Source organism: Equus asinus, chromosome X (genome assembly GCF_041296235.1).
Source record: "Equus asinus isolate D_3611 breed Donkey chromosome X, EquAss-T2T_v2, whole genome shotgun sequence".
Classification (NCBI taxonomy): Eukaryota; Metazoa; Chordata; class Mammalia; order Perissodactyla; family Equidae; genus Equus; species Equus asinus.
Genome location: NC_091820.1, coordinates 7908120 through 7920623, shown reverse-complemented (window position 1 = coordinate 7920623; position 12504 = coordinate 7908120). Strand labels below are relative to the sequence as shown.

The following is a 12504-nucleotide window of genomic DNA, read 5'->3' as shown; positions in this document are numbered from 1 at the left end:
ATTACTATTAATTATAACTTTATCACGTATTCAGGGTTTACTGGGAGCTAATAAATACTCTACAAGAAATTCACTTGCATCATCTCATATGATCACTACAAACCTGAGAGTTGAGTCTTGTTCTTTGCTCCATCTTATTGATAAGGAAACTGAGTCTCAGAGATGTTCTCCATCTTGCCAAAGAGCTCATATCTATTTGAACCCGCGTCTTCAGCAGCATACCGGTGGGTCTCAACCTGTATTGTGCAAAACTAAGAATCATCTGGGGCTGCTGGTTTATGATGAAAGTGCTTGGGCCCCATTCCTTATCACCCTAATTCTCTAAATCTGCCTTAGAGCCCAGAAACCTGCGTGTTTAACAAGAATCTTCTGCCCAGGTAATTCCACTGCCCCGGGTCTTCAGGCTATCTTTTGAGCAGCCCTACATCACTCCTTCCTGTCTCCCTTGGCCTTGGGACGTTTACAGTTGGATGAGGTTAAAGAGATGCTGCAATTAGAGATTAGTCTCAAGGACATAAGAAAACAATGTGGTATAGACCAAAACCAAAATTATTTTAATCAATTTTATTTCATGGGAAAATCAAGTCTGTTTGTAAAGATGCAATTTAGCTCAAAAGAATGACCTTTCTGAATAAATCACAGATATTAGATTGTTGGTTTTTCAGTTTGTCTTTTGCTTCTTTTTTCTAAGTATGGAGACCTAGACTTCTGGTGGGAAGGGAATCTCTTTAGTTAATGCTTTTGGTGAGTTGTACTCCAGTTAATCAAGATTCTACTGTATTGAGACTTTTCTTGTTTATCTCTTTTAAATTGGTATGTGATATTTGTGCTTTTTAATGCTACTTTTAGATAACTTCTATGATTCTCTTTATTTACATAATATACAAAATAATACATATATAATATACATAAGAACATATAGTGTATGCCTTTGATGATAAACAAAACTAATAAATGATTGTTAATATCTCCTGACACCATCATTTTAAGGAAATTCTATGTAATTTGGGCCTAACAGCAGACCTAATTTATGCTATGCCAGGGTTTCTCAACTTCTGCACTGTGGACATTTTGGCCCAGATAGTTCTTTATTGTGGAGGGCTGTCCTGTGTATTGCAGGATGTTGAGCAGATCCCTGACCTCTACCCACTAGATGACAGTAGCAAACCCTTCCCCAGAGTCATGACAGCCAAAAGTGTTTCCAGACATTGCCTAATATCCTCTGAGAGGGCAAAATCACCCCCAAGAACCACTGTGCTATTTCCTTTTGTATCATATTGTTACCCTTTATTAGTGCTGTCCCATAGTACCTCAGAATTAAATGATATTTTTGCAACTGTCAAGGCCTTTAGTCTATCCAGAAACATTGGGTCAGTTTCAACTTCACTTACATTTATGAAATTGAAACAAATCTGAAATCATCCACTTTCAATCTTAAAAACAAAATCCTATGACAACCACTCAAGAGACCGGATCCAGAGAGCCTTAAAATGACTCATTCATTTATGATATAAACAGTCACCAAAGAAAAATGCTGGCCTTGAATGTGCATTTGAGAGTTGAGGAATAGCCAGAAACACATTCTAGACTGTGCTGGTGGGCTTTGGTACTCTTCTGGGCGCTTGTTTATTACTTTGTGGCCCATGTTGTGAGAGTCATAGGGCAACATTGACCTTTGTGTTCATGTCTTCCCGCTTATAAGAGGCTCATGGGTGAGTACGGCTGTCATGGATTCATTATTCCTCGAGTCCAATATTTTTACATTTATTTTCTGCCCACATGTACTAGTATTTTTTGGCTGATCAATAGGCCTTGTTTCAAAAAACTGTTTCTTAGCAGTTTATTCAAATCCAGAAGACATTCCCCCACATAGATATAACATTACATGGGTTGGTTAGTTTCCAATTTTGTATTGAACTCATGATGTACCTGATTCATTTAGTCTCTAGATTGACAAATATTTATTCAGTGACAAGTGCCAGGTACTGTCTTAGATACTGGGAACACCAAGGTGAATAAACCAGACAAGGTTCTTCCACCCATGAATCTAGCTAACATATATAGCTCATGGTGCAGGGTCCTAGGACTAGGTGTCTGGTACTTGATAGTAGATGTCAAATAAATGTGTGTAGGGTACTAAGTGACCCTAATCTCTTTATATCAGGGGCTGACAGACCATGGTCAGTGAGCCAGATCCAGTCTGCTGCCTGTTTTTGTATGACCTGCAAGCTAAGAATGGTTTTTACATTTTTAAACGGTTGAAAAAAATCAAAACAAGAATAATATTTTATGATGTGAAAATTATATGAGCTTCGAATTTTAGTGTCCATGAGTAAAGTTTTATTGGAACTTTTGTTTATGGATGGTTTATGGCTCCTTTTGTGCTACATTGGCAGAGCTGAGTAGTTGCGACAGAGACCATATGACCCATAAGCCTAAAATATTTACCATGTATAGCTGCCTATAATTCTATTTTGTGGGAAAAGTGCTTTCAGAATTCCAATCTTAGAACCTCTTTGGCCCAAATCGTGGTAGTGGTACCTGTAGTATGAAGCAGCACCTTAGCACCAGGAAGGAGGGAGATAAGAATCTCATAGGAGGTCAAGGCCTGCTTTTTTAAGTGTCTGGGAGCATACCCTCATCTGAACTCAGTCCCTTTCACCCCACCACCCTCCTTTTCTAATGCTCCCTCCTACTCCTTCTTTATTAGTTTCCTACTGATGAAACAAATTACCACAAACTCAGAACATCACAACTTTAATATCTTACGGTTCTGGAGGTCAGAATTCTGACGTGTGTCTCGTTGGGCTAAGACCAAAGGCTGTGTTCCTTCTAGAGGCTCTGGGAGAGAATCTGTACCTTGCCTTCCCCAGCTTTTAGAAACTGCCTGCATTTCTTGGCTCATGGCTCCTTCCAAACTAGCAGCCTAGCATCTTCAAATCTTTCTCTCTCTCTGACCTCTGCTTCTGTTGCCACATTTCCTTCTCTGACTCTGCCACCCCTGCCTCCCTCTTGTAAGGACTCTTGTGATTAGGATGGATTCATCTGGATAATCCAGGATAATCTCCCTATCTCAGGATTCCTTAATTTAATCACATCTACAAAGTTCCTTTTGCCAGGTAAGGTAATATATTCACGGGTTCTGGGGATTAGGACATGGCTGTCTTTGGGGAAGGAGGTGTTATTCTGCCTACCACAGCTTCTATCCAGTCACTCCATGCCGTACTTCTCCTTACCTCTGCAGAACAAAATGCAGGCTGAAGGGCATCTCTCAAGCTTGTCCACCAGCCATGATATTGTAGCAATGAAGAATATAGGCTTCAGATTCTGAGTATCAGGTTCACGTCATTTTTTGTTGCTGTTGAGTGAATGAATAGAACAGAATGAATGTTCTCTTTAGAGTAGTCACTCATACCTCCTGACTTTATTCCAAGTTATTATGAATGAATATGGTTTTAGCCTATGTGTTAATTGTGTTAATTTTATAATTTCCCAATAATGAGCCTATTTGCATGTTTAAAAAACCTGTTGAAATTAATGCATTTAATCCAAAAGAATCATATTAAAATTCACAGTGGTGGAAACATAGATTGGGAGCAATGAGAGAATTGGAACATAAAGGAAGATGCAGATTATTTGATATATTCATCACTGCTGATTGGCGGGTAGCAAAAGACAATGAGATGGCGGAGGGTGGAGGAGTGAGGGGTGAGGGGCTGCTGAACTAGAGTTGCCCATAGAGACTTTTCCAGGTCTGTATGAGCTCTTTAGGCTTCCATTATTCAAGTTTGTGGTAAATAGATGGATTATGAAACAACTTGGTCCATTACCCTTAATAAAAAGTGTAACTGAATGATATTGTTGTTATTTAAGATGCTGCCCATTTGATAATAGTTACCTTTGGAGACACCTTTGAAGTCTCTCTTTTTTTATTGTTTGATAACCTTCTCTCCTAGTAAAATTGGTCTTTCAGCCATGTGCTAAGGATGGGTTTAAGAACCAATTAGCTCTGAAGCCAATATTACCTCCTTTTTGAAATGACTCTTCCAAGGCCTGTCCAGTGCGGCTGCCCCTGCTTTTAAGAAAGCGCCATAACCTTTTCTTTTTCTGGGATTTGGCTGTAGCTTCTACTGAGCCATCAGCTGCTACAAGAGCTAAAGTCTTGGAAGAAAATAACTCCATAAATTCAAGTCATTACAAATAAACCAAGCTTTTTCTCTCTTTTGGCTAATAATTCCAAATTTGCCAAAGAAGTTAAAAAATCTAAGAAGTTAAGAATCACAACCTGTGATATATAATGAACTGAGAGAAATTTAAAACATCACACGTAACTTTTTATCGTACTAAGTGTCATTTGTGAACAGTTTTCAAAACTATGTATTACTTGATTGCGTTGGAACTGTTTTAGTTGGGAGAAGAAAATGAAGGCTCAAGAAAGATGTAAACTGGCCAGGTTCTATTTTGCCAGATTTGGGAATGTGTTTTATTTATTTTTAAGATAAAATATCACTTCCAAAATGTCAAAACTTGAACATCTTCTTTCTTCTCCCACCAAACCTAATTCCCTTCTGCTGTTCCTCATCTTGGTGATTAGTGTACCATCCTCCCAGTTGCTCAAGCTAGAAACGTGAAAGTCCGCCTAGATTACTCCTCCCCCCCGCACTGCATCCAATTTGTCCCCAAGCATCTATGTGATTCTGTGTCTCCCTGTCTCTTCAAATCTGATTCAGCATCACACCCAGCACAGCATCTTTTCTGATCTCTACGTCTTTAACTGCTCCCTCCCTCAATTCCTTTAGAAATTTGTTTCCAGTCATCTTTTCCATATGTAAATCTGATCATGTTCCTCTCTTATTCAAGATTCCTTAATGGCTAGCCATCACCTACTGAGTAAAAGCCAATCTACTTTGCAATGCCTGCAGAGAAAGCCCTCCAGGATCTGGCCCTGACTTCTGCATGGTTTCGCCTCCTGCTGTTTCCCTCCTTCTAGCCTTGTAATTTCCCAAAACAAGACTGTTCTCTCAAATTCATTTGCTTTGGCACCCACTGTTTTTTCCACTGTTTCATTTCCACTAGGCAAACCCTTAGCCCTCTTACTCACTTTTCAAGTCTCCATTGAAACACTGCCTTCTCTAAAAAGCCTTCCTTGATCCCCCAGACAGATGTCAAAGCCTTTTCTCCTGGGCACCCCATTGCATTTCGTATTTACTTCTAGTATCATGATCTCTGTATTTGATAGATTGCATGAGTTCTTCCTACCAAAGTTCAACTCCTTATGGACAAGGACTGTGTTGTCATTTTGGCAATCCCAAGCCTAGTACTATTCTTAGCATCTAATAGGTGCTCATTAAATTTTGTTTGAATTAATTGACCAGGAGGACATAGTAAATAAAAATAAAATGTATCTTCTAGGGATTGGTTTCTTTCAGTCATAAGCTATAGTTCAGAAGTTGGCAAATTACAGCCCACTGGCCAAATCCAGCCTTCTACCTGTTTTTGTAAATGAAGTTTTATTGGAACACAGCTACACTCATTCATTTATGAATTGTCTATGGCTGCTTTCATGCCACAAAGGCAGATTTGAGTAGTTTTGACAGAAACCACGTGGCCTGTATAGCCTAAAATATTTACTATCTGACCTTTTCACAGAAAAAGATAGCCAACCCTTGCTATAGATAATTGAGCCCATTGGAGTTCACATTTTTAAATGCTTTTGAAGAATAGGTATGTAATTCCATTTTAAACACTTCAAATAACAGTTGGCTCTCTTAGAAACCTACACGTCATATTTAAAACTCACCAACTCATCTGAAACTTCCCATTTGGGGGGAAAAAGCAATTCACTGACATTGTACCTTGTGATACCCTAAGCTTAAGGAGTGTGAGTGAGGGGTACACCCAAGGCCTGAGTCCCCAACTCCTAACTGCCTAAAATTGTGCTTAGTCCAGTTGTACCCAAAAAAGAAAGAAAAAAAAAATTCAAAGCATACTGAAACTGGAAGAACTTTCTTCAGTTCACTGAACATGACTGCAGACTGCCCACTTGGCCTAGATTTGCTCTCTCACTCCCCTCCCCAGACCCATCCCCACATGATGCTCCCTGAGCCCCTCCTGGCTTCCTGTTAGTCTTCACCACTATCTGCAGGATGCAAATTCATACAGACAAAGAAAAAGCCCCCACTTCCTTTAACTCCTGCTCAAACATGGCCTTCTCTGTGAGGTCTTTCCTGCCGCTGTATCTAAAGCTGTAAATCCTGTCCTCTGCTCACATTGCCAGCCCCTTCCCTGCTTTTTGTTCCCTCCCTAGCAGTCATCATTATCTAACACACTATAGCCTTTACTTACCTTGTTGATTTTCTGCCCCTACTAGAGTATGATATCTCCATTTGATAAATGAATGAATCAATAAATAGATAAATGGAATTCCAGATAAAGAGGAAAAAATATCAAAGAATTAACATAGCGCCATTCACTCTTTGGAATGAACATTCTAGGCAGGAATTTGCTACCAGTAGGGAACAAAGGTGTCTTAATAGTTGCTGGGGCCAGTCTTTCTGTCTCTCTTCTTTAAAGTGAGTGATGAGAATAGTGAAGTCTTATGGGGTAAGGTAAGTGTTCCACACATCCACAAGAAGTGCCTGGCAGTGCCTGTGGGAGCCAGCACTGTTCCTTCCTCCTGGGCCTTTTCTTGATTGTTGAGGAAGCAGTAGGTACCTCTTCAAAGCTGTTGTGCCCTGGCTGGTAACTGTGATTCACAGGAAGTCCTCCTCAGTAAGGGGACATTGGGTTTCAGAAGATTGTGATATGTTGTTTCTTAGGCCATCACTTTCTCACTGTCTGCATCGAGGATAGAGCCATTTACTCTCAGTGGACATTAGAGGTGTGTATGCGCGCACACAAATGTACTCGGGATTGTGGGAATCTTTGCTTTGATTCTTTGGTGTGGAGTATTTTAGCATCAAATGTCTCCATAAATCTATCCAGTTCTTAGTAATCATATCTCTGTACTTATTGTGATCAAAATAGCCCATTGGAGTCCCGTAAACAGAAACTGAGGTATTACAATTTAGCATAGAGTGTAAGGGCATAAGTTTCTTACCTTGAGTCCTGATTGGTTCCAAATCTTGTAAGTTTTGTGATTTGGGGAAAATTATTTGACTTCCTTAAGCCTCAGTTTCATCTATATTGTATTTTATTTACATATATTATATATTACTATAATATTAATATAATGTATCATGAGGATATGTTGTATATTATAATAATATATTGTTATATATTATAAACATACTAGATTGTATTATTATATAATTTTATTATATTATTAAATATTGTACAAGATTAGTCAAAAATGGTAACCAACTCGTAAGGTTGTTGGAGGGAATAACTTAAAAGCCCTTGGCACAGTCGCTGGTGCACAGTAGGCTGTCAATACAGGTTCACCCTCCTATATCTAGTGTGCATGATGGCAATTAGCAACAGTTTCTCCTGCTACAGAGATACAAAGCCAAAAAGTTCCCATGTGTTCACATAAAAGGAGAAAGTAAGATCCTTGAAGCATCTCTCCACGTAGTGCTCTTTGGCCTATGTGTGCATCATTATATGGGATCACGTGACCTGGCAGATATTCAAAATATTGATATTTGCAACTGACTAAGAAAAATCCATGGTTAACTAAGAGTGGATGTGATTTTAGGGATTGAGAGCCAATTTTGGAACACAAAGTTTGCTTGACTTTATAACTAAAAGAGAAGATGAGGTTTGTGAGACATAGATGACCTGTGTAACTCTTGATGTTTTTACCCTTGGTCTGCAGGGTGATTTCACCTGGAACAGCATGTCGGGCCGCAGCGTGCGGCTGAGGTCAGTCCCCATCCAGAGTCTCTCGGAGCTGGAGCGAGCCCGGCTGCAAGAAGTGGCTTTTTATCAGTTGCAGCAGGACTGTGACCTGAGCTGTCAGATCACCATTCCCAAAGGTAAGGCCCTGTCTGCTGTTCGTCAAGGAACCCTGCGGGTCAAACATCTGCTCTGCCCACAGCAGCAAGCCGCAAGCTCATCTCACACCTAACATTAACACCAAAAGGAAACTATAGCTTCTTGGTCATTGGCTTGCATTAGTGTCCACTTTGAAAGACATGTTCAAGTGGGACAACTGACTTGTCAACTAATATGCTGATTTAAAGGGAAGATCAACGTGGGGCGTTAAAAAGGAGAGCCGTGTGTATCTACAGGCACATAGTCTACACGACTTCAGAACAACCAATTTAAAAAGTTTCAGAAAGGGCAATTTAAAGGATAGAAGAAAAACCATGTCCGTCTCAACATGATTTCAAAATAACCTGTGGAAAAGAATGATTTAACAATCTGTTAAACTTGTCATTTGACTTTATGCAAATCCAGACTCAGGGATTATACCAATGTTAACTCATTTTAATCCCATCTTTCACCCGGTGTGTCTATGTTGGGGTCACCACTGTGACACTGGAGCCAGCGCAGGACTGCTTGTCTGATGTTTTTACAAACACAGATCCTGATTCTGGTAAAGATGAGAAGCATGTATTTGAAATCCTTTAATCTGGAAAAGTCTGTTTCTGAATGTTTGCTATCTTCTATAAGGATACTTTATAATTTGTATTAGTGTGTAGTAGAAAGGTAATTTGAGATGGAGTGAAAAGCTATGATGTTATACAAATAGAGTAAACATACCATGAAAAGCCACATTGGCTGGTGTGCCTGAAACTTGAAGGAAAGCAGGAGAGGGAGAGCAAGCATCTCACAGCTAGAAGATTGTCTCGGAGGCTTTTAGTATCTGCAGAACTGCTACTTGCTTTTCTTTTGTTAGAGGTTGAGAGGATGCTTCATGAATAGTTAGTCATAAAATGATTCATATCATATATATACACGTATACACAAAGATATGTGGTTCTCACCAGGGATGGTTTTGTCCCCCATTCCCAGGTAAAATCTGGCAATGTCTGGATACACTTCTGGTTGTCACAGCTTGGGGGAAGGATGCAACTACCAACTTCTGAGTAGAAGCCAGGGATGCTGTTAAACATCATACAATACACAGGACAGTCCCCACTGCAAGCATTGTCAGGTTCTAAGCGCCCAGTGCAGAAGCTGAGCAACCTTGAAATACACTTGACCATGTGCTCACATTCAGTCAACAACAGTCCCGGCAGTGCTGTTTTCTTGGCTCAGCTGTGTCTAATGGAAAGGGCACTGGCTTGGGAGTCTGAAGACGAGGATTTGAGGACTTGTCCTGTCACTCCCCCTACGTGTGAGCTTGGGCAATTCTCCTCTGCAATAGGAGGCTCAGTTTTGTTGGCTAGAAAGAGTAGCACAAAAACACTGACCATGCAGAGTTTTTCATTAGATGGCGACCCTTGGGGCGAACTGTTTTTTCTTTAAGCTGGAATCTGGGACTCTGCTGGAGGTCAGGAAGAGTTCAGGAGAAGAGAGAGGTAGATGAGGCCAAGGGGCTGATGGGACAGGCGCATTTCACTGACATATGCCTTCCTCCTTTGGCTTCCTTGTCATATTCTGCTTGCCACCACAACCACAGCCAGTTCCTCCCAGGAGGAAATCCTTACCCCTGTTATATCTTTTCATGCTTATCTAACACATGGAGACCCTCAGCTCAAGTAAGAAGAAAATCTCTTTTGCAACTGGTGAAAAATACTAATCATTGTCAGGCCAGTTGCTGCTTCTCCCTGCGACAGACTTGTCCCGTCTCACCTTGCCTTGGTTTGGTTGTAGAGTGGAGGTGAGACCTGCCCTCCCCTCCCTGTTAACTCACAAGGTAGACCAGGTGGGGCCCAAGAGTCCTGTCTCTCTTTCACAAGCACAGATGTTCTTTCAGTTCCTAAAAAAGGAGAAATATTGTTGGCAAACCCAATTTGTAGTGAAGGGAATGATGACTCTAAAAAGTTATGTGAAACCTGGATTGAATGTACATCAGATAAGATATCGAGGAATAAATATTCTTTGTAGCTTTGTTTTTAAATTCAGTTAAATTGATGTTTTTCTTTGTTCCTGCTTTTTAAAGAGTCCACTAAATAAATAACCTTTACCAAACAGACAATTTTATAAAACTTGTCTGCTAGAAGTTCTGTCTCCATTGCGTCTGTGGTTCCTAGCACATTCAGGGAAAGATTTGCTCTATCAAGAAGTTCAGACATGTTTAGGCTACCGGAGTTGTTTTGATATTTTCTATCAAAATGGGAACTAATGATTTACAAATAATTTTCTTATGGAGGAGAGAAGGAATTGTGTGGCTGGGTGGAAAAAAACAGGCAACACCCAAGAGTTCTGACGGTATTATTTTGAGCAGATGATTATAGACATCGATTATTTACTGAGATCCTTCAAAAGCATGGCCAGTGCTGAGTGCTATGATGGCAGCTTTGGTCTGAGGGTGGCCACTTGGTTCCATGCAAACTCCCAAGTAGAGGTTCCAAACAGGGTCAGATTCACCCTGTTTGTGTGAATAATTTACTCAGGAAAAAAAAATACAGTGGTCATGGCCTAGAGCCTAAAGAAATGATACCAAACCTAATGAGATACTGCATATAGTGAAAATGGAAACATACTCAAGCTCACATCTCTGTTCTTCATTGATTTAGGGTGATTGTCAGGATTTATTTGTGGGTATCTGTTTGGAGAACCCTCTCTGTCTGTGAGACTGGTGCTTCCAGGGCTCAGATGAATGGTATAACATATTCATCAGCTGCTGGGATTCACCATAGAGTGGGAAGACTTGAGGACTGGAGGGTTGAGAAATTACCGGGGAGAGTTCCTAGAGCAGACTGCAGGAGTGAGACCCAGAGCACAAGTAGAGAGTTTGAATTCTCCAGCTGTAGTAATAGGTGGACATACGTTATATAGGTGCAAATGCAGGTAATTTGGAAGATGATGGGAGAGCATGTGGAATTTCACTCCAGATTGCCTCTCCACTCTCAGAGAAATGGGAAGCAATTTCATCTGCTAGGAACAAAAATGGGAAGGAGGTCCTGGAGGTTTCAGGAAAGAGGAGAGGAGTGGTAGAAAGGGGAGCTGATGGACCAGGAGTGTTGCAGGATTGCAGGGCAGTGCACAAGGTTCATTTGAGGTTGGTAGCTGGGAATTTAAGTTGCAAAGTAAACGTCATGGCAGCAAAACACTACTAAAGCAAAACTCACTATTTTGCACTTTGAATTCCTTAGCCCTGGTTAACCCAGATCTTCTCTTACTGGAGTTAAGATTTTCTAGTTGAGTTCAATGAAGGTAGAGAGGGACATGGCAGTTGGGAGTATATCTGTGGAGGCAGAGTAATGGCCCCCCCAATGATGGCCATGTCCTAGTCCCTGGAACTTGTGAATATGTTACCTCACGTGTCAAAAGGAACTTGGGAGATGTGATCAATTAAGGCCCTTGAGATAGTGAGATTATCCTGGATTATCTGGGAGAGCCCAAACTAATCACATGGGTACTTAAAAGCAGAAAAACTTTCCCAGCTGTAGTCAGAGAGAGATATGACTATGGAGGAATGGTCAGAGAGATGCGAAGTTGCTGGCTTTGAAGATGGAGGAAGGGGCCATGAGCCAAGGAATGCAGGCAGCCTCTAGAAGCTGGAAAAGGCAAGGAAGCAGATTCTCCTAGAGCCTCTAGAAACAAATGCAACCTTGCTGACACCTTGATTTTAGCCAAGTGAGACCCATTTCAGACTTTTAACCTCCGAAAATGTCAGATAATAAATTTCAGTTGTTTAAGGCGCTAAGATTGTGGTCATTTGTTACAGCAGTGATAGGAAATTAATACAGTATCCAAGGGAATGATTATAATCCCAGACAATGGAATCTAAATTGGATAAGAAGAGAAGTTAGGAATAAATGTAAAAGACATGTTTTTTTAATAAGAAGAATCAATAACATAAAGATGTCAATTATGTCATTAATGATCTATAAACTGAATGCAATTCCAAAAAACATCCCAACAGAATTTGTTTTTGTAATATCACTAAAATTATCTAAACATCATCTGGGTAAATAATTATGTGAGAGTAGGCGGGGGAAAATTTGAAAAAGAAGTCGCATGGAAATTATCCCTATCCATTTATTAAAATATCATAAAACTAAAGCAATTAAAAGAGTATTGTACTGCTTCACAATAGGCAGATCAGTGGGAGACAATAGAGTTTAGAAGTGACTTAAAATAAATATGAGAACTTGTGACATGATAAACATTACATATCTTGTTGGGGGAAATGATGGGTTCTGATTGTATTGGTGACAATGAGACAACCATTGAGGAGAAATGGCTGAGTTCTGATGTTGCTTCTTCCATCAGAATAAATTGATATGGAAGAAAGATTTAAAGGTAAAAAAAAATGAAACTATAAGTACACCAAAACAAAATATAGCTAGATATTTATATATTTTTACATTGAAGAAGGCACTACCCATAAAACATAAAGAAGGAGAGTGACAGATTTCACTACATTAAAAAAAAGGATCATCTGTG

General features: G+C 40.1%; 1 protein-coding gene across 7 annotated transcripts in view; it reads left to right on the top strand.

Annotated features, from left to right (window-relative positions):
• The window catches only part of ARHGAP6 (Rho GTPase activating protein 6), a 469017-nt gene that overhangs the window by 379139 nt on the left and 77374 nt on the right, over window positions 1-12504 (top strand). For all 7 annotated transcript variants that reach the window (XM_014855406.3, XM_014855410.3, XM_044764419.2 and 4 more), the window contains one exon: window positions 7817-7976. In XM_014855406.3, coding sequence (XP_014710892.1) covers window positions 7817-7976 — 160 coding nt within the window. The remainder of the gene's footprint in view (window positions 1-7816; window positions 7977-12504) is intronic.